Below are 20,130 nucleotides of genomic sequence, written 5' to 3' on the forward strand. Positions count from 1 at the left end.
ATTGCGGCACATGGGCTCAGTAGTGCGGTGCATAGGCTCTCCAGTTGCAACACGCAGGCTTGGTTGCTTTGTAGCACATGGGAACTGGGATCTTAGTTTCCCAGCCAGGGATTGAACCCGTGTCCCCCACTTTGGAAGGCAGATTCTTAACCATTGGACCACCAGGGAGGTCCCACCAAAGACTTTCTTAATTGTGATTAAAAAAATAGTCTTTTATCTGGCCTTTTTCCTCCCGTGAGCTGGTCTTGAGACAGCTGTCTAGCCTCTCCCACCATCTTCTCATTTCTCTGATAGCAGCATGTGCCTGATGTATTCCTTCCTCCCATCCCATGTGCCCTTCTTGCTGTTCACTGCTCTCTTTTCTGACCAGTTAACTCTGCTGGTTCTCCAAGACGTGGCCTGGGCCCTCTGCTCTTTTGGCTTTAAAATTGCTCTTCATTGAGAACACGTCCATTTTCATCCCAGTCCGATTACCCCTAAGTGGCATCCAGTCTCTGCTTTTACCTTTTGATTTGTGCCTTCCACACTTCTTGGCTTTCGTGTCTCTTCAGATTCAAGCATTCACAACCAGACCTGTTATTTTATTTTCATCTTCAAACCAACTATCCGTTTTTACGTCTCTGTCTCTGTTGGTTGTCCTGTATATTCTCTGACCCTGTATGCTGGAATCCTTGGAGCATCCCTTAACTGGTCTTTTTCCTCTTTCTCTCATTGTCATGCACCAGGTCCGGTTCATTTTCCTTTCCTAGTTGTCTTTCTGTTTTTAGAGGAAGGAAGGAAGGAAGCAAGCCAGCATTTATGGTCTGTTTGGTGCTGCGCTGCAGGCTAAGGAAGTCATCTCCTTATGTCCCCAGATCTTGTGAGGGAGGTAGATCTTGTGTCCCTGGACGCTCTGCGATCAGGGCAACTCCTCAGGACCACCCAGGCGGGCAGCGGCCGAAACGGGAGTCTCACCTGATGCCAGGGCTGTAGGTGCTCATCGCCCCACAGAACACCAGCTGCTCTTTTACTCTTGACCTCTGCCCTTCCATTCACCCTTCGTGCTCATCTGCTCCCAGCATTTCTCCTGTTACTCTTCCGCTCACAAACCTGCAGTGGCTCCTGATGTCCCACCAGAGGCATAGTATTTTAATTCTGAAGACAAGCATTCGGGAGAAAGGGCAAAAACTGTCCCCAAGGATGTGGCGGGCAAACAGTTGGCTGTGGTTTGAACTTGCAGAACTTCTGACTTCAAGTCTATTGCGCTGTGCTGATCAACTGTTGAAAATCTCGTGCCCAGTTCGCAAAGCCCAACTCCCCGCCTGACCTCATTCCCTGCCACTGACAGCTCAGCTTCCACACTCTGACCATTTTCCTTGCCCCCAACTCTGAGGCCACTTGCTCTGGCCTCTTATCCACCTTTGCTCGCATCCCTACCTTGCTGGGATGTCTTCTCTTCTTCCTTGCACTCCTCTGTCTCTGCCTCACCCCTCACCTGCCTCAAGCCTCAGCTCCTCCCAGAAACCACCGTCCCTTCATTTTCATGAATCTCACTCCCAAAGTTCCACGCCACCTAATTCATTACACACCGAATGACAGATTGTTAATGATGGATTTGTCTTGTGCTGTGTGCAGCTGTTTCCTCTGTCAGATCCCATTCTCCTCTGGGGACCGTGTCTTCTAAATGTGTTTTTCCACTTACTCTTCACCTTGTTGGAGGCAGGTGATGACTTGACTTACAACATACACCTGGAAAGGAACCAGCTCTCAGGTTGGTTTTGTCTGTTCATGGTGCTTTGTAAGTGCTTGTCCATCAGTGTGGACCTTCTGTGACCATGAGAGACTCCATCAGCCCCTTCATTTCTCGAGGTTGCCGTGGACTCATTCGGGACTAACTGCTCAGACTCCACCGTGAGGAAGTGGTAAAAGGCTGGGCGGCGTAGCATCTGGAAGTGGGGGCTTTCACCTGCTAGTGGCGCCTGGTAACATCACAGAGTTTGCACTAAAGAGGGCAGAGTGAGAATTCCAGTGTTCCTCTTTGCAGAGGGCAGACACCAAAGGGAAACAGAAGTTCATTCAGACAGGGAAGAAGGCCTGCCCACGTGGAGCCTGCCCACATGGTTACCACTGTCTTATTATTCGTGGCCCCAAATCAGAGCTGAGCAGCCCTTCTCAGCCTTCTCTCTCTCCTTCAGGAGGCCAGCCGTGCATAGGTAGTGGGAGAGTTAATAGCAACTTTTACATTTCTATTTTTCTTTTTTACAATTTATAAAAACCTTCTTTTATTATTGAAGTTTTCGCACACCCTGAAGTTGAGAAAATAGGATGATGAACCTTCTTTTTTGCAACACTCAGCCTTAACATTTAGCAATACTTTGTTAACCTTGTTTCCTCCCCTGGTAGCTTTGTTTTTAGAAAATAAAGTAACTTCTGGGACTTCCCTGGTGGTCCAGTGGTTAAGAATCCTCCTTTCAGTGCAGGGGACGCAGGTTTGATCCCTGGTCAGGGAACTGCGATCCCACATGCCGTGTAGCAACTAAGCCCATGTGCTGCAACTAGAGAAGCCTGCGTGCCACGACTAGAGAGTCGTGCGTCAGAACTGCTGATCCCGTGTGCTCTAGAAGTGGAGAAAGCCTGCACGCCGCAGCAAAGGCTCAGCGCAGCCAAAAAATAAATAAAGTAACTGTACAACTTGGTCTGCCCCTAATGGTTAATCGCATTATTTTTTTTTTCCCCCTTAGCAATTAGTCCCGGTTGCTCAGAGCAGTGAGGACAAATGGTTCTCAGGCCATGTCCTGGCGCATGGGGCTGCCTGGCTCTGCCCATTCATTTATTGTGTGTCTGTCTTTCTTTGATCCTATTTTTCCACTTGCATTCATGACATTCTGTTCAAGAGCCAGTTTCAGTGGTCTTTAATCAGAGGGCTTTGGAAGTCTGTGAGGGAGTGTTTCGGGGGGTCTCTTTCGATCATCACAGACCCTGGGGATGCTGCTACTGGCTTTTGGGCTGGAGACTGGCAGGGGTCCAGGTGTGGGGAGCATGGATGTTCAACAGCCATACATGTTAGGGATGGTGCTGCCCAGTGAACACATGTTTTGTCCACACTGGGTGTGCTGCTGGGCACTCCTCATGTATAGTGTGGATCAGGGGATTATCTTTCTCTTCATGGCTTTTATAAAGGCTTAACCATTTGATATAATCCCTTTGTTGATCAGCTTTGGCTCATGTAATCAGGTGACTGTAGCTAGCCTCTGGTCCTTTTGGAGGGTTCATCCTTGGGTGCAAACCTTTTGGTTGTATTGCTTAGGAAAATGGGGTATCTTGCAGCCTGTGCCGCAGCTTTATAGTCATGTTTTTTGTCATTGTTGGTTGCACACAGGCTTCTCTATAGTTTTATACTATCCTTTTAGCCGCCTGTCCCATGCCTTATCACTGACATCCTGCCTGGCCCAGTGGATAGTGGGGACAGAAATGGTGACAGTCAGCTGCAGGTCATTCACAGCTTTTGGTGACCTTGGGGGTGGCTGAGAGGGAGTTCATGGAAGATCAGCTTGGAATGGATTGTAACCTCCTGGGGGCAGGGCTTGTGGGATATTCCCCTGCCTCTTCCACCAGCCTGGTGCCGGGGAGGAAGCACCCCTTAGCAGGTGGGAGCTGATAATCTCAGGTGCAGTCAGGGAGCCTCTGCTGGCAGAGCACAGAAACTCACAACTTCTGAGTTCTTTTTATTTTCAGCCTCACTCTAGAGGGATGGCAGCCGTCCACTGTGAGAAATGAATTGTGTTCAGGCAAGTGGGCCCCAGGCGTAGCTGAGAATGGGCTGATGGGATCTGAGGAGGGAGCAGGGCTGGAGTGGGAGACACACTCAGTTCTAATCCATGACAGCTGCCAGCCGCCGGCAGTCAGCACCCGGCAAAGCCAGGGACACAGGGCCCCTGGGCCTGTCGTTTCTGGAAGACTCCAGGGCCCAAACTGTCTTAGCTTGTGTTCTGTTTAAACCTCATATCCGCGTGGAAGAGACGGTTGGCAACTTAATGCAGGATGAAGGAAGCCAGAGGCTGAGCCGAGTAGTTGGTCCAGCCGGCACACACTGGGTATTGGTGAGGCTTTCCTCGGCCTGGAAGTCTGGATTATTCTAGCAAAGTGTTCTTGGTGTGTGAGGTGATTTTCGGTGGCCCCGTTGCAGTAGGATTGAATTAGTGAATGAAGAAGGTTTTCTCCTTTTTTTTCTCTTTAACCCTTCTCCGTTTCCTTTGTCGTGGCTCAAGAGAAGGCCTGTGCAGTTTTAATACGCCTCTAACGTCTACCTCTCGGCTTCCCTGGTGGCTCAGTGGTAAAGAGTCTGCCTGCCAGTGCAGGTGATGCAGGTTTGATCTCTGGGTCAGAAGGTCCCCTGGAGAGAGAAGTGGCTCCAGTATCCTTGCCTGGGGATCCCATGAACCGAGGAGCCTGGCAGGCTACAGTCCGTGGGTTCGCAGAAGAGTCAGACACGACTTAGTGACTGGACAGCAGCGACATCTGTTTCTTAACACTGGCCAGTATGCCTTTTTTTTTTTAAAATAAAGCCTCAGCTATACCAGGGCTTCCCTGGTAGCTCAGCTGGTAAAGAATCAGCCTGCAATGCAGGAGACCCCAGTTCGATTCCTGGGTCAGGAAGATCTCCTGGAGAAGGGATAGGCTACCCACTCCAGTATTCTGGCCTGGAGAATTCCATAGACGGTAAAGAGTCGGACACCACTAAGCAACTTTCACTTTCAGGCATGCTATAATATCTAGGTAGGATTTGACAGTATTTCATTTTTATTATATTCCTTCTTCTGGTTTCCTTCATATGGCAAGTGATACTGGTTTTCTTATGTGCTAGTAATATGCAGTTTTCTTTTGAAATACATCTTCTGAAGGAGAAAAAGTGGAGGTTAGTTTAAGAAAACAACTGATATAATAGGCAGTGTGCTGAGATGAGACAGCATCTTGAAGATGCTTTCCTTTCTTTGTTTTCATTTATCTTTTTGTTTTTGGCTGTGCTGTGCAGCTTGTGGGATCTTAGTTCCTTGAGCAGGGATTGAATCAGCACCCTCGGCAATGAAAGCTTGGAGTCCTAACTACTGGACCGTCAGGGACTTCCCTTAAATGTGCTTTTCAGATGACTAAAGATTGGGAAGTGCTGATCTCATATTTTGCCTCCAGTGGCTTTTCTTTATGTTGAAGGCCAAGTCAACAGTGTCAGCATGGGATGCTGAGTGTGGGGCCTGCAGTTCACGGCCATCACCAGTGATGGTCTGTGGTGTGTCTGTCTCCCCCCTCAACCTCCCTCCTGTATTTATTTGTCCATCCAACAGATAGATTTTGAGGGCCTGCTTTGTACTGGATGCTGAGCTGGTTACAGGCAAACAAGGGTGGTCCATGCTCTCTAATAGAAGAGACAGGTTGTGAAGACGTAGCGGGTATTCAGTGTGACAGGAGCACTAACGGAGGGCGATGCTTCAGGCCGTGTGCGGATATCGTGAGACGCAGGAATAGGCCAGGAGAGCTTCCCAGAGGAGGTGGCATTTGAGGTGGGTCCTAATGAATAACCGAAAAGTAACATTCAGAGGTACTCAAGGCAGAGAAAAGGAATTCTAGGCAGAGGCCATGAACAAGAACAGGAAGGCCCGAAGAAATATGGTGGGTTCAAGACACTTGGTGTGGCTGGAGTGTAGACAGTGCACCTTAACTCTTATACCAACTCTGTGGGGTAGGTAATTAGGGTTCACCCTGCTTTATACCGGAGGACAGTGAAGGACTGTCAGGATAGTGACCGGAAGCTGATGTTAGAGGCAGGCCTCCATCCACTCAGAGAAGAGAAGGTCTCCTGAGTTGTTCTGAGAAGCTTGCACTCGTTTCGAAGGCAGGGGGAGAAATTGAAGGTGATTAAACAGGGAGGGATGGATGAGATTTGCCTTTTCTAGAGCTTGCTCTGGCAGTGTGCCCTCCACAAGTGAAGCGTCACTTGAAGTTTGTTCCATAAGTGAGCACTTGAATGCTTTCCTGTCAAGTTTGTTTTGAATCAAGCCCCTAGTTATTTCCTAGCATGTAGCTTTTGTTGATGTTGTTTCTCTTCACTTGGCTAATGTTTGAGTGATTGATTCAGTTCATAGGGTTTGAACCTCACCTTACTGTCTAAAAATCAAGATCGAACTTTCTTCCTAACAGCAGTATCAGAGGATATGCCAGCTCCGAGAATGCAGATGGCTCTAATTACTGTATGTGAACTCACTGAAGAATTTTGAGTGACCATTTGATTGTCAGAGTTCTGTGTATGTTGTATTTTATTTCTGTCCAGGTTTCAGCTGGCTAAACATTTTGGTTTTGAGCTGTGTGTCAAGGCCGAATTATTGCATTTTGAAACCTAGAGTCAAATAGCAATTTAAAGTCTTGACTTTCAAAGCTGTCTGTGAAATGCAGATAAATGAAATGGATATATAATAGGGCCACTGTGTTACGAAATACTGGCTCTGCCTTCCCTTGTAGAGAAATCTCTTAAGGGATCATCATTTTGGCATATATAAATATATTTTTAGTATGTAACACTTTTTTTTTTCCTTTTTAGTCTGCCTTTCACTTTCTTGATTTGCCCATTTGTGATTTCCTATTCAAAAGAGGCTTGTCTGAAACCATTGGTTCCTTGAAGAGGCACTTTTGGTGATTCTGAAAATGCTTCTTGAAAATGCTTCATTCAGCCTGGCTGTTCCACCTTCCTGTCTCTTTCTACAGCTGGTCTTCCTCTCCACTTCCTTACGACATCCCTTCTTCCCTGGGGCCAGCCCCGCTGTGGCTGCCTGCTTTGTTTAGGCTCTTCTTTCCCTGGTTCTGTTCCCCACCTCCTTTCCCTGCAGAGGTGTCCTTCCTGACCACTCGCTTCAGGGGCCTGAGCGTTCTCCTTCTCCATCTCTCTCCGGGGAGACGGAGGGGCGCCCCCTCCCCTCAGAGAACAGGGCAGCGGGTGTCTGTGCAGATGCAGGCTTGGCTGCCCAGGGCACTGATGTAGGTTTGGGGCACAGGAGGACTGGAAAGCTTTGCTAACAAAGATTGCACGACCACAGTAAACCACTTTTAGCGTCCGCCAGAATCCAGATTTGAGAACTGACTTGCAGCTTGCTCTGAATTCATCAATGGTTAAAGTAGGCAGATTGCAAAGTCCTCAAGAACACGGATCACATCTCCTATTTGAGCACTATATGCCAACGTTCACTGGCTTTCATTCTTAATAACTTATTTTTAAAGGTCGCTCTTTATTCAGGGTGGGGGCACACCGGACGGCTTGGGGGATCCTGGTCTTAGCTCCCCGACCAGGGAATGAACCCAGGCCCTCAGCAGTGAGAGCGAGGAGTCCTAACCACTGGACTGACAGGAAATTCCCAAAGTTTCTCTTCTTATAAATATTTATTGTAGAAAATTTAGGCAAAAAACGAGCAAAACAAAACATCATCTTACTGCTGAAAATAAAAAAGCCCCATACTTTATTGGTGTACAGACGTCTGCCATTTCTTACATACATAGGTGCACACAGACATAAGGGCTTATGTAAGGCACTGTTTGGAAAATTTGACCTTCTTTTTAGTTAATACTCACTCTGATCATCTTTCCAAGGCATTAGATATTCTCCTAGGATAGCTCTTAAATGTCTGTAGATCATCCTTTGTTTGAATGAATGAAAGTGTTTATTTCGGCAGCTCTTTCAGTGTCTCTGCCCCTCTTGATGTGGCATTAAGGTGAGCATTCTTATAGCTGTCGCCCACGACTCTTGAACATTTCCTGGGATAAATCCCCTAAAGCAGAACCGCTCAGTCAGGCTTTTTTTGGGAAGCTTTTGACGCATAATAATATTTACTTTTGTTTCTCTCCAGACACTACAACAGCAGGAGTGTAAACTTCTCTATAGCCGAAAAGAGGGCCAGAGGCAAGAAAATAAAAACAAAAACAGATACAAGAACATCCTGCCCTGTGAGTACCAGTCTCCGTAATAGCCACTCTCGGAGGCTTTATCCCCAGTGTCTCTGTCACTTCTCTGGGGAGGTGCGGCATGTGCTTTTTCAGCAGATCCAAGGCCTTAGCTTCTTTTAATTGTGAGTAGTTTCCAAAGTAGTCAGCTGTGGTGGAGACGGATGGCCTCGTTCATCGAGTTCCTGTGATGCTGCTTCTTACAGAGTGAAATTAGAGTGTGGTTGTTTCCTTCTGTTAATTTAGACTACCCAGGAGAGATCATGTCAAGGCTTGCTCTCTCCCAGGGTCTCACCATCAGCCTCAGGGGTCCCAGGCTTGTGCCCTTGCTCTGCAGTCCCTGACTCTTGGGTCTGTGTGGAAAAACTGGTACTGGAGCCCCCAGAGTCACTACTCTTAGCTCCAGGCTCTAATGCGGGGTCTCCAGAGTGGGCCAGGAAGAAACATTTAGAACTTCTCTTGATTTATATTCTTTATCCAAAAAAAAAAAGAGAAAAAGAAAAAAAATTAAATCAGATGTGCAGTTTGATAGCAGAGTGTGTATAATGTATTTAATAAGCCTTGTTTGTATCTATAATATTGGAGAAGGAAATGGCAACCCACTCCAGTGTTCTTGCCTGGAGAATCCCAGGAATGGGGGAGCCTGGTGGGCTGCCGTCTATGGGATCACACAGAGTCGGACACGACTGAAGTGACTTAGCAGCAGCAGCAGCAGTATCTATAATTGGATTGGCCAGAAAGTTTATTTGGGTTTCCCACATTGTGAGCATACAGAAGAACCCAAATGAACTTTTTGACCCACCCAATATGTATACATTTCAATGTCCAAAAACTTTATTATTAAGTTTATTGGGGAGCATGATCAGATTGGAGAGCCTTGCTCTAATGTCTCATCGGGTCAGAGCTACTTTGTTATATATTGTAAACCCATCCCGTGTGTGTGTGTGTGTGTGTGTGTGTGTGTGTGTAGCGTAGTCTTCCTCTTTCTGTGTTCATATGGGCACATACATGGTGTATATGAATATCATATCCATATAGACGTGTGTAAGTGAGGATGGGAGACAGTGGAGGCTCTTCTAATATCGAGGAGAGAAAAAGAGGAATTTGCAGGGAATCATTCTGAACCACAGCATGGTCCTAATGACCTTGGGGAAGCACTATCCTCTTTACGTCTTAAGTTTTCATTTCTGCTCAGGAGGTCTGAATGGTGCTCATTAGTAAGATGTGAGCATGTAGGGAAAGATGACAGGAACAGTGGTATGCAGTACTAAACAGAATATTACTGTCCTTTCCTCCCATAAAAATCCTAATCAGATGTTTCTTCTGATTAGCATCATATTCTTTAAAGATGGGCAGTCTGAAACAAAAGAATAGTGTTAAGACATATGACTTTATTACTAATTCCCAGTGTAAAATGTGTTGCTTAGGAAGCACACTCAGATTTTTGTATCAGTAATGTACTTTTATACAGAATTTGGTCAGTGGATACTATTGTCAGAATCTTGTTGTCTGGATACTGTATTTAATTCTACTTCATTTTTTAAGAATCGTTTTTATTACAGAAAGTTTAAAGTATATTTGAAAGTAGACAAAATAATATACACAACCCACACATGCCTAGCCCCCAGCTCCACCAATTGTCAGCTTGTGCCCAATCTTGATTCATTTCTATTCTTTTTTTTTCCTAATTATTTATTTATTTTGGCTGTGACAGGTCTTAGTTGCAGCACATGGGATCTTTAGTTGCAGCATACAACCTCTTAGTTGTGGCATGTGGGATCTAGCTCCCTGACCAGGGATTGAACCTGGGCCCCCTGCATTGGGAACATGGAGTCTTAGCCACTGGACCACCAGGGAAGTCCCAATTTATCTGTATTCTGGTACATGTCTCTTCTTTCCCTGAATTATTGTGAAGCAAATCTCAGACATACGTCATTTACCTATACTTTTCCTTTAAAAAACAACAACAATGACAAGAAAGCAAAAAACCTTTTGTTTTGAAATAATTTTAGACTCACAAGAAGTTACAAAAATATGTAGAGGGTTCCCGTGTACCGTTGTTTTCCCCAGCTTCTCCCGATGATAATATCCTCTATATCAACAATATACTATTAAAACCTGGGAATTAGCATTGCTACCTTATACTCCTTAAGGAAAGCATTTTGGGGCATCATATTCAGATTATCATGCTCATGTTGGATTTAGTTTTTAATGCCATTTTATCATGAAATGAATAAAACCGGGACTCTCTGAGGATGAGCTGATTTGACCTGATTTGTCCTGAAGGGGGTCTGAGTACCATTGTGACCGTGGTCTGTTCTTCTTCCAGTCGATCACACCAGGGTCGTTCTCCATGATGGTGATCCCAACGAGCCCGTCTCGGATTACATCAACGCAAACATTATCATGGTAAACTGCTTTCACGGTGTTTTCTGACTATGTATTGCTAGCTAGTTTTTGTATTTTAAATCCTTCCACCTGGCCTGAAAACAATTTCAAACATTTGGAGTTGTTTTCTTCCTCAATCTCTAGCCTGAATTTGAAACCAAATGCAACAACTCAAAGCCCAAGAAGAGTTACATCGCCACCCAAGGATGCCTGCAGAACACGGTGAATGACTTCTGGCGGATGGTGTTCCAGGAGAACTCCCGGGTGATTGTCATGACAACAAAAGAAGTGGAGAGAGGAAAGGTATACTACACACTATACTTTTTTGAAGTATTGGACGTGTCGGGTTGATCATGTTAAGAACTGAATAAACGTATTAAGCTTATTCTAACTGACCCTCTGGAAAAAGGGGAGTGGAAGAAATCTGGTATAGTTTTCTACACCTAAGTTTCCTGAGCAGGGATCAAAATGCGGCCCTCCTCAGTGGAAGTGTGGAGTCTGACCAGGGGACCACCAAGGAATTCCCATATAAGATTTTCCTTGTTGTACTGCTAGTTGTTAACACGTCTGAATACCTTTGGAGCCAGGTCTGGTCATGGTGAAACAAAGGCTTCCTCTAGCCGCCGCCCACAGTAGCATTAGATGTTCTTGGATTAATGGACAAGTTCAGACATTTTTATAATTTCTGCTTGAGGGGAGGATCACCTGCTCTGAGTGTGGAAAGGAAACCGAGCCCTCCGTCCTGCCAGTTGCCTGGTTGCAGTTATAGGAGGCTGCCCATTCTCATTCTCTGGCTGTAGTTGTAGGAGGCCGACCTGGGGGCTGGGGAGAGAGGGTTCTCGGGTTACTTCAGAGGCATCAGGATTGGTCCTTTTCAGAAGAGCTGCCAGAAGCTCCTAGAACAGACAGACGTTGGGGCCAGTCACCCTGCCCCACTCCTTACCTCCTTCTCCCGGCCTGCGCCTGTGTTCCCATTCTCCCTCTTCACTCTGTAGTTGGAGCAGAGGGCGTGATGCACTCTTGGTTCCCCACATGTCTTTCCAATAACTTGTGTTTGCTTGGTATTCCTCCTCCCCACCCCCACCCCCCGCCAGTGCACAGAAGAAAAACCAGACTGGATTCCTGGGCTTTTAATTTAAAAGCTAAAGTATCAGGGCTCACGTTTTAGAATTTGTTTGCCAAGGTTTACATCAGAGTTTGGGAAACTGGGAGGAGGGTGCAGTCATTCACAGATGTGTAGAGTCAGCTACAGTGTTAGGAGTTGTGATTTGTGTTCTCTTGGGTGACCAGCAGTCCTCAGAATTGATTGACCAGTGACAGCATTGCATACATTTAATAGTCAAAGTGTTCATTTGGGGATAATAAAAATTGTATCAAATCTGTCAAAGAGGTACTTGGATCTACAAAATACTGGAGGGAAAGCCAAATTCAGAATAATAAATAAAAGGCCACATAAAGCATGTCAAGCAAAAAAGTAGTGCTATCCATTAAATCTTCTGTTGATCTTTCCTCCTACCATATTCTGTTTCCTTTCGATTAATCATTGACTGGGGCTATTCTCTGATTTCTTGTTTTTTAACAGTGAATTGCTCTATCTTCCTAATGTACAAGGTAGATTTCTCTTGCTGGTAGTTGTGTCTTGGGGGCTGTGGAAAGTGAGTGGTGTGGGTGACTGCTCCTGGGGAAAAAAGCAAGACACAAAAACATTCTCTGCCCAGGACACATCACCAGATCTCTGCGGACTCATGTCTCATTGAACAAAGTATCTTCCTCTTTGGCAGCAAGACTGACTCCCCTGGTGCCATATTTTCCAATCCGAAGCCAGTAGCTGTTGCAGGCTCAGCGTTCCCAGGCGCCCGGTTAAGTGAGGGTGACGTGTGCAGCAGGTATCACGTGGATCTGGATATAGAAAAAGCAGCTGCTTCCAAACTCCATCAGCTGCCTTTGCGTGCTGAAGTTGTTCACACTTGGGTTAGATAAGGCGCGGAGGCCTCCTACACGGGCGCGGAAATGAACCAGACAGTCTGGCTCGTTGGGCAGCCCATCCACCTCCAGAGCCCCTGCCTGTCTTCCCTGCAGAGTGACTGGCAGATCTCTGGAATTCAGCGCTCAGCGGTTGCCAGACAGGAACCTGCACACCCCGTAGTCCCCCACTCTCTGCTCTTTAGTTCTTTTTTGAAAAGATAAGTTCAAGTCCTTTCTTAAAAAATATTTATTTGGCTCTGCTGGGTCTTGGCTGTGGCATGCAGGATCTTTGGTTGAGGCATGCAAACGGTCAATTGTGGCATGTGGGATCCAGTTCCCTTACCAGGGATCAAACCCGGGTCCCCTGCATTGGGAGCATGGAGTCTCAGCCACTGGATCGTCAGGGAAATCCCTCCTTGGTTCTTTAGAGAAATAAACAAGCACTGACTCTCCTCAGACCCATGACTTAGATGAACCATTCTGCGACACTGGCTTTCTCTTCCCACTTCTCCCTGGTTCTCCCTGCATCTGCTTCTCTAGTTTGAACTCTTCTTTCCTTTTCTTTGAAAATCCAACAGTTAGACACCAGGCAGGCCCTTTTCCATGTTAGTAGTCAACACTTGAATGTTGCTTTTCTTCTGGTTGAGGCTTTCATGTCAGAGTTCACAGAGATTAACTGTCTTTTCTCGGACCCCTTCCAGAGTAAATGTGTCAAATACTGGCCTGACGAGTATGCACTAAAAGAATACGGAGTCATGCGCGTTAGGAACGTCAAGGAAAGCGCTGCTCACGACTATACCTTAAGAGAACTTAAACTCTCGAAGGTTGGACAAGTAAGTATACTGTCGTACTTTAGAGACTCTGCTAACTGCACATGGGGTGCGCTCATCCCGGGGCGTGCGGTCACTCCTGTCTGCATACCTTCAAGCATTCGTTCACTCACTGAACAACATCCATTTATGGACATCCTTCGTGTGCCGGGTACCACCGAGGTACTTGTTCTGTTGTCATTGTGTTCGTCACTCAGTCGTGTCCCACTCTTTGTGACTCTAGCCCGCCAGGCTCCTCTGCCCTTGGAATTCACCAGGCAAGAATACTGGGGTGGGTTGCCATTCCCTTCTCCAGGAGATCTTCCTGACCCAGGGATCGAACCCAGGTCTCCTGCATTGCAGGCAGATTCTTCACCATCTGAGCCACCTGGGAAGCCACACGGTACTTGGCTGGTACCTGGCACCCCAGACCTGAACGGTCCCTTCCCCCACAGAGCCTGGGGAGGTGGGAGGTTAAGGAGTAAATAACCAACCAAGCTTTCCAGTTATGCTGGGGCTACGAAAGCCACGGTGTGGTGTGTTAGAGAATGAAATGGAGTAAGCAGGGAGGACCTCTTTGAGGGGGTGCCACGCAAGCTGAGACCTGAAGGTGGAGCAGCATCTGAGGCTCGGCAGAGGAGAGTTCCAAGCAAAAGGAGCAGCAAGTACAAAGGCCCTGAGGCCTGTTTTAGTGCCCATATTCCACGTGTCAGCTTCTCATTGTACGCAGTTCAGGTTTGTCCCTGGGATGACTATGTTTTTTTTTTTAACTTTTTATGTTATATTGAAGTATAGATGATCAGCAATGTTGTGATAGTTTCAGGTGGACAGCAAAGGGAGTCACCCATACTTATACATCTGGGGTGACTAACTTTGCATCCAGCGTGATTTGGATTCGTCATGATTTCATGGTGAGAGGGGCTTACTTATTTAAGGGCCTCTGGGGACACAGAGGTGAATGAAACAGCCTTTGTCCTCGAGGAATTGCAGTCATGTAGCCACGAGAAGCCACGATACAGGTCCCTATGCCATCGAGCAGACACCTGCTGTCACACCCACCTAAGGTGCTGGGGTTCCTCAGCAGTGGGTGGAGAGAGGGTGGGGGGAGTGCAGATCTGTGATGGAGAGAGTGCATGGAGTCCCAGCTGGGCAGCCGGGGCGGGACTGTCCCCTGGTAAGTTCCATGAGGTGGTCTGGGGACCTGAGTGAGCCGGGAGCCTCGGCGACTGTGGTCCAGGGTGAGATGTCGGAACCTCTGATGTGCAGTTCTGTTGTTGGCAGGGAGAGGGTGGAGGTTCAGTTGATTGTGTGACTGTGCGGGGAAGTGGGAAGAATGTCGCTGTCAAGCAGAAATGAGAGAGAAAGATTTAGAGGACATTGGACAAAGATTTCAGATAGGTTTTTCTTCAGCTGTAGTGATAAACTACCCGTCTTCTTGTTATCGGGTGTTTCTCAGCAGCAGGTGGATTTTTCCTCAGGTTTTTTTTTTTTTTTGGTAAACCATCCATCTTCTTGTTAGCAGAGATTTGGGAGTATCAGGTACAGGAAACCCTGGTGTTTGGGTTTGTGTTTTGTACTTTTGGATGGAGGTGCTAACATGAGACTGATCATTTCTCCAGAATTGTTGGTCACGGATTATCTGCTTTTTGTATAGCATGTTCCATTTTTTTTTTTTAAAGTGCTATAATATGATCTCATTTAAGAAGGAGGAGTGGGACCAGAGACCTCAGCGGCCATTTGTATAGGAGGAGGAACAAGGATGCTCAGGGTGGCTGGGTCTTTCTCATTCCCTGTCCTTTCTGTGACCCTGGGAACCCCCTGAGTTTTAGCTCACTGGTGACCTCCAGAAAAATCCTTTTTCATGACTCAGCAAACAAAATGCACATAATTCAAGAAAAGATCTTGACTGTGGTTCAGATTCTTTGGATGTTCTGAAGGTCACTGGTGGTGGATTCTGGTCTGGTTATTCTCTCTTTTTTTCAAAATCCCCTTTAAAAATGTTACTTAGCTTATGTAGTCTCCAGATAACGTAGGAAGAAGATGCAGTGACAAACAGTGACCTAGTTGGGAGGACCCAGAGCATGATGCTTTTTTGGTTTTTTGTAATCTCGGTACCCTTGTTGATCTTTGTTCTTGTCAGTCCTCAGAAGAGCGCCAGTGTGCCGAGTCTCTTCCTGTCTGCTTCGCAGTGGCTCTGTGTTTAACTGGTCTTGTGATAATTGTGGTAGAGAGAGTCTTATGCCCATCAGCACATGAGGGGTTTGAGGCTTAGAGATGTCCAGGTGTCACAGTGAGTGTGAATGCTGGGGTTGGGGCCTGAATCTACCCACCTGATTGCAAAGCCTGTCTTACCCGCTCTGCACCAAAATGGAAGTTGAAATAATTAGAATAAAAGTGCATGTTGCAGGAGGGGAGGAGGGCCAGGTACAAAAAGACAGAGACGAGCAGATGTCTGGAGGGCTTTCCCAGGTGGTGGGAGGAGAGCCCCCAGGTCCCAGAGGACTCCGTTGTCTCCCACGCGGAGCTGCGCTTGGAGGAGGGGAACAGGGACCTCGCTTGCCGCTGGCTGACGGTGCAGACACGGATGCCGGTTGTCGTTTCCTCAAGAACAAACTGCCGTACGAGACATCTTGCTTCTTCAGACAGAGGCAAGGGGTTCCAGCCTCCAGGACTGCTCAGCCAGACCCAGGAGGAGGAGAGATCTGGGGGACTCGTGGAGGGGATGCATGAGGGGGCAGTGCCGCCCTGGCCCCCCCGGCTCATGGCGGGTCTGGGAAAGATGGGACCTGGACGATGCCTCAGCCCCTTGATTTATTTAATTCTTTTCTGGTTTTTCTTGGCTCTACTCCAGGGGAATACGGAGAGAACGGTCTGGCAATACCACTTTCGGACCTGGCCGGACCACGGCGTGCCCAGTGACCCAGGGGGCGTGCTGGACTTCCTGGAGGAGGTTCACCACAAGCAGGAGAGCATTGTGGACGCAGGGCCCGTGGTGGTTCACTGCAGGTGACCGGCCCCTCCGCCTCTAGGATGTCACCTGTCCCATCATCTCTCGACGCCCAGAGTGCTTGTTTGTACTTGTCCAGCCCCAGCCACAGCTCCTTAACTGTGGGAAAAATTTAATGCCTGTTTGTGGCATTAAGGGACACTTTGGCCCCCAAGTACATTTCTTCTAGATCCTGTGGGGCCACCAGGTACTGGGGTGGTGGGGCAGGAGGCGGTGAACACAGTCCTTATTCTTAAGGCACCCTTAGTCTGATAATGTTTGATTGGTTTTCTCTGTTCATGCAGTTATTTTAGGATTCATTCTCTTTGATTGTGATCCTGTTCTGGTTTTCCATGGAAATGTGGTGTATTTTTTCCCCCCTGACAACATATCTGTTTGTGTCAGAATATTTGGACCACTCCCCGTTCAGGCTTCTAGAAGCCAGGCCCATAGCCTCCACACCAGAGTTTGTAGGTGCCAGTTCCCAAGTTTAGGCTTCATGATTATCCTGGGAAAAGTTGGGTTACCTAAATCTTTCATACATTGGGCAAGTAGATGCGTGTGAAACATTATTTATTCAGTTCTATAAAAGCTCCCTTTTATTGAGCCCTTGCTCCATACCAGCATCTGCATTCATTGTTTTTCACTCATTACTGATATTTGATACTCAACAATAGCCCATTTCACAGATGAAGAAACCAAGGGTCAGAGAGGTTAAGGGATTTGCCTCAGGCACACTGTGCCGGGGAAGCTGGGCTCCAAGTGCAGGACGGACTGAGTCCAAAGCCCTGGGCTCTTTGCTCATATGTTTGCAAATATAAATAGACAATCTTATAAATACTCCCAAGAGCAGACATTGTTTCTGTTAATATTAATAGCTTGGTTTTGAGCATAAAACCCTCATGAATGACTCCATTGTCCTCGTTCTTCGTCCTTCTGCCCACAGTGCTGGAATTGGCCGGACAGGGACGTTCATTGTGATTGATATTCTTATTGACATCATCAGAGAGAAAGGTAGGTCATTCGGAGGGCAAGAAGCTACGATTCCTGTTTTCAGTTTATGGAAGGAAAGTGCTAGTGAAAATAGCCTGCGGAAGAAAATTGAACGTTAAAGTATTTTCACAAAAATCTAGGCCAGCCAGAGACTTCAACTTTCAGTATGTTTGCCCAAGAAGAGAAGTGATGCTGTTTGAGCTTTTGGCATAAACACAGCCTAGGAGCAGTGGCCCCCACTGCTGTGGCCTTTTGTTGAACATGCAGTGGTGGTCTCTGTCCATCTGCTCACTCCTTGTTGATGGTATGGGGCGGTGTTGTAACCTGAGGGGCTCCTCACCGCCGACCCCTGACCCTGTGATCTTCTAGGATCGTTGGTATTGGTCAGAAGGCCAGTGCCGTAGCCCTCGGAACAGGTTCGGTTAAAACATGAACGAGTAAATTTGCTTTATCTCTGCTCAAAGTTGTGCTTTAAACCGCTTCACCTTGTCTCTGCAGTTTCTCCTGATGCTCCGTGGTGCTTTGCTTTTAGGTGTTGACTGTGACATCGACGTTCCCAAAACCATTCAGATGGTGCGGTCTCAGAGGTCAGGGATGGTCCAGACAGAAGCACAGTACCGATTCATCTATATGGCTGTCCAGCATTATATTGAAACACTACAGCGCAGGATTGAAGAAGAGCAGGTACCAAGCCTACACGGCTGACATGTAGATTTTTGGTGTTTTTTTCCTGGGCAGCTTGGCTTGGATATGCTCTCCCTCTGAGTGAGAGTTCAGGCTTTGCTAGATAACTGTCTTTATCTGAAAAGAGGAAACAAGTTCCCAACCAGGAAGGACCTCTCTGGAAACGAATTATTCCCTACCGCACAACTCTGATTTTTCACTATGGAGTAACTCAGGGAGGGCCACCAGGCCTGACAGATGGGTTTGGGATTTTCCCAGGCTTACCTGGCAGGCTTAGAACTCCAAGCCTCGAAGTTTCCAGCCTGTTCCAGTTTTGATCCAGGCCGCGTTCATCCTGATTCCATCTCTTAAATGAATGCCTCACTCTATATAGCACATGAGGGTTGGAACCCCCAATGTGGTCAAGTTGGAAATAGAAACATTTCCATTTTTAATAAGCCACACATAATGAGCAGTGCGGCACTGCAGCCTTTCCCGTGGACACAAGGCTGAGTTCATGAGGACTGAGGAGACTGCTCTTTTGGGAGCTGTCCTTAGTTCACTGCCCACCCCCACCTCCAGCCCCATCACTGTGCTGCTCATTGGGTAGACGTGATGTCTAAACATCAGTGGTATTTGCCTTCTTTACCCTGTTTATCACCTTCTGAAAAACTCAGCTTCTCAAAAATGGGACTTGCAACCTGATTGAAAGGTTTCTAGCCTAGCAGCCCAGTGGCCACGTTATCAAAGCATGGTCAGCCCAAGTTAGTTAGTGTAGTAGGTTCTCAGTCCATGTAGAAATACTCACTAGGTTGTTTCCTTGTACAAAAACATCTTCAAAAACAGTATGGATATAGGAAGGCATGGTCGAATAATTACCAAGCTCTGTGCTGGTTTTGAACTTCACCGCTTTAAGTCATTGTCTTAATGTAAGTGCTGTGAACTTAAAATAGAGCTTAGAAGTAGAAGTGTTAATCTCTCAGTCATGTCTGACTCTTTGCAACCCCATGGACTGTAGCTCACCAGGCTTCTCTGCCCATGGAATTCTCAGGCAAGAATACTGGGGTGGGTAGCCATCTCTTCTCCAGGGGATCTTTCCAACCTAAGGATCGAACCCAGGTCTGATGCTTTGCAAGCAGATTCTTTGCTGTCTGAGCCACCGGGAAGCCTTTAGATGGTTACTGTAGGCTATTTCATATTCACCTTCCAGTTATATTGATTTGGGCCAAAAGTACTTACTTAAAGCATGAAGTTGCCTCAAAAGAAAGACTTCTAATAAGTAGAGTACAGTACCACTGGTACAAATGGGAAATTACTTGGGAATATTTTGAAGACCATAAGATAGTCTTGCTCAGAAAAGCTGGGGGAAAAGCTCTATTTCATTCAGAAGCTTTGGCTTTTCTTCTGGTTTTGGAGAATTTAGGGACTTTCCCTCCTAGCTTATCTGGCACTTCACATCTTCCTATTACTTACCGTATATGGTCCCTCTGGCCCTAAATTTGAAGTTGTAATTTGGATTTAGGAGCTAGTTAAAACCAAAATACCTTTATTGCTGCACTTTTATTGGGGATGAGGGGTAGGGGAGGTAGAATCACTTAAATATTACAGAATGTAGACTATAGAAATTGGATGTCCCCAGTAATCCCCTCCCAAGAGTACTCGAATGAGTATGTGCATTCGTCCACTCAGCCAATACTTTTCGGTGCCATTACGTGTCAGTGCATTAGCTATTTTGTATATGAACTTTTGATTTAAAAGAAAAATATGTAGGCTTAGATTATATTTGTTTTTTAAAATTAGATTTTGTGGGGACTTCCCTGGTGATCCCAGTTGTTAAGACTCCATGCTCCCAACACGAGGGTTACAGCCTTGATTCCTTGGTCAGGGAACTAAGATCCAGCATGCCACAGAGGGGCAAAAAATAAATTTTTAAAAAATCCACTAATAAAAAGAAATAAATTAGATTTTGTGATATGTGTTTCCTTCGTTGTACTGTTTGATTCAATGTAGGAACTTGCTACTTGATTTGGGACTAGAGTAAGAAGTACCTTAATTAGTAGGTTTCAGTGGCAGACTTAAAAATATTATACCCACGTGATTTTTAGATTAAGCAAAGGAACAAAACTCATTCGGCATAATTAATTATTAAGGACCTTTGGGAGTAAAAGACTGTGCTACAGAGGGATAAATGGAAAAAAAGAATATGACAGGGGTGGAGGGCAGGGGAGAGGAAGAAGAGAAGCCAAGGCAGCATTGGAAGGAGGAAATGCAGAAACAGAGGTGGGAATCTAGGGGAAATGCAAATGAGCAAGACAGAAAATTCTCCAGTCTTTATATACCGATCTCACACTCTTCTGTTTACTTGGA

At 46.5% G+C, this 20,130-nt stretch overlaps 1 protein-coding gene across 4 annotated transcripts in view; it reads left to right on the plus strand.

Annotated features, from left to right (window-relative positions):
* Positions 1 to 20,130, plus strand: part of PTPN11 (protein tyrosine phosphatase non-receptor type 11) — a 64,599-nt gene that overhangs the window by 36,051 nt on the left and 8,418 nt on the right. For 2 of the 4 annotated variants that reach the window (XM_061141808.1, XM_061141809.1), the window contains exons 7-13: positions 7,866 to 7,962; positions 10,289 to 10,368; positions 10,492 to 10,650; positions 13,014 to 13,145; positions 15,961 to 16,127; positions 17,054 to 17,121; positions 17,633 to 17,784. In XM_061141808.1, the coding sequence (XP_060997791.1) occupies positions 7,866 to 7,962; positions 10,289 to 10,368; positions 10,492 to 10,650; positions 13,014 to 13,145; positions 15,961 to 16,127; positions 17,054 to 17,121; positions 17,633 to 17,784 (855 nt within the window). The remainder of the gene's footprint in view (positions 1 to 7,865; positions 7,963 to 10,288; positions 10,369 to 10,491; positions 10,651 to 13,013; positions 13,146 to 15,960; positions 16,128 to 17,053; positions 17,122 to 17,632; positions 17,785 to 20,130) is intronic. The other 2 variants (XM_061141810.1, XM_061141812.1) reach the window with 1 other exon arrangement.

Source organism: Dama dama, chromosome 5 (assembly GCF_033118175.1).
Source record: "Dama dama isolate Ldn47 chromosome 5, ASM3311817v1, whole genome shotgun sequence".
NCBI lineage: Eukaryota > Metazoa > Chordata > Mammalia > Artiodactyla > Cervidae > Dama > Dama dama.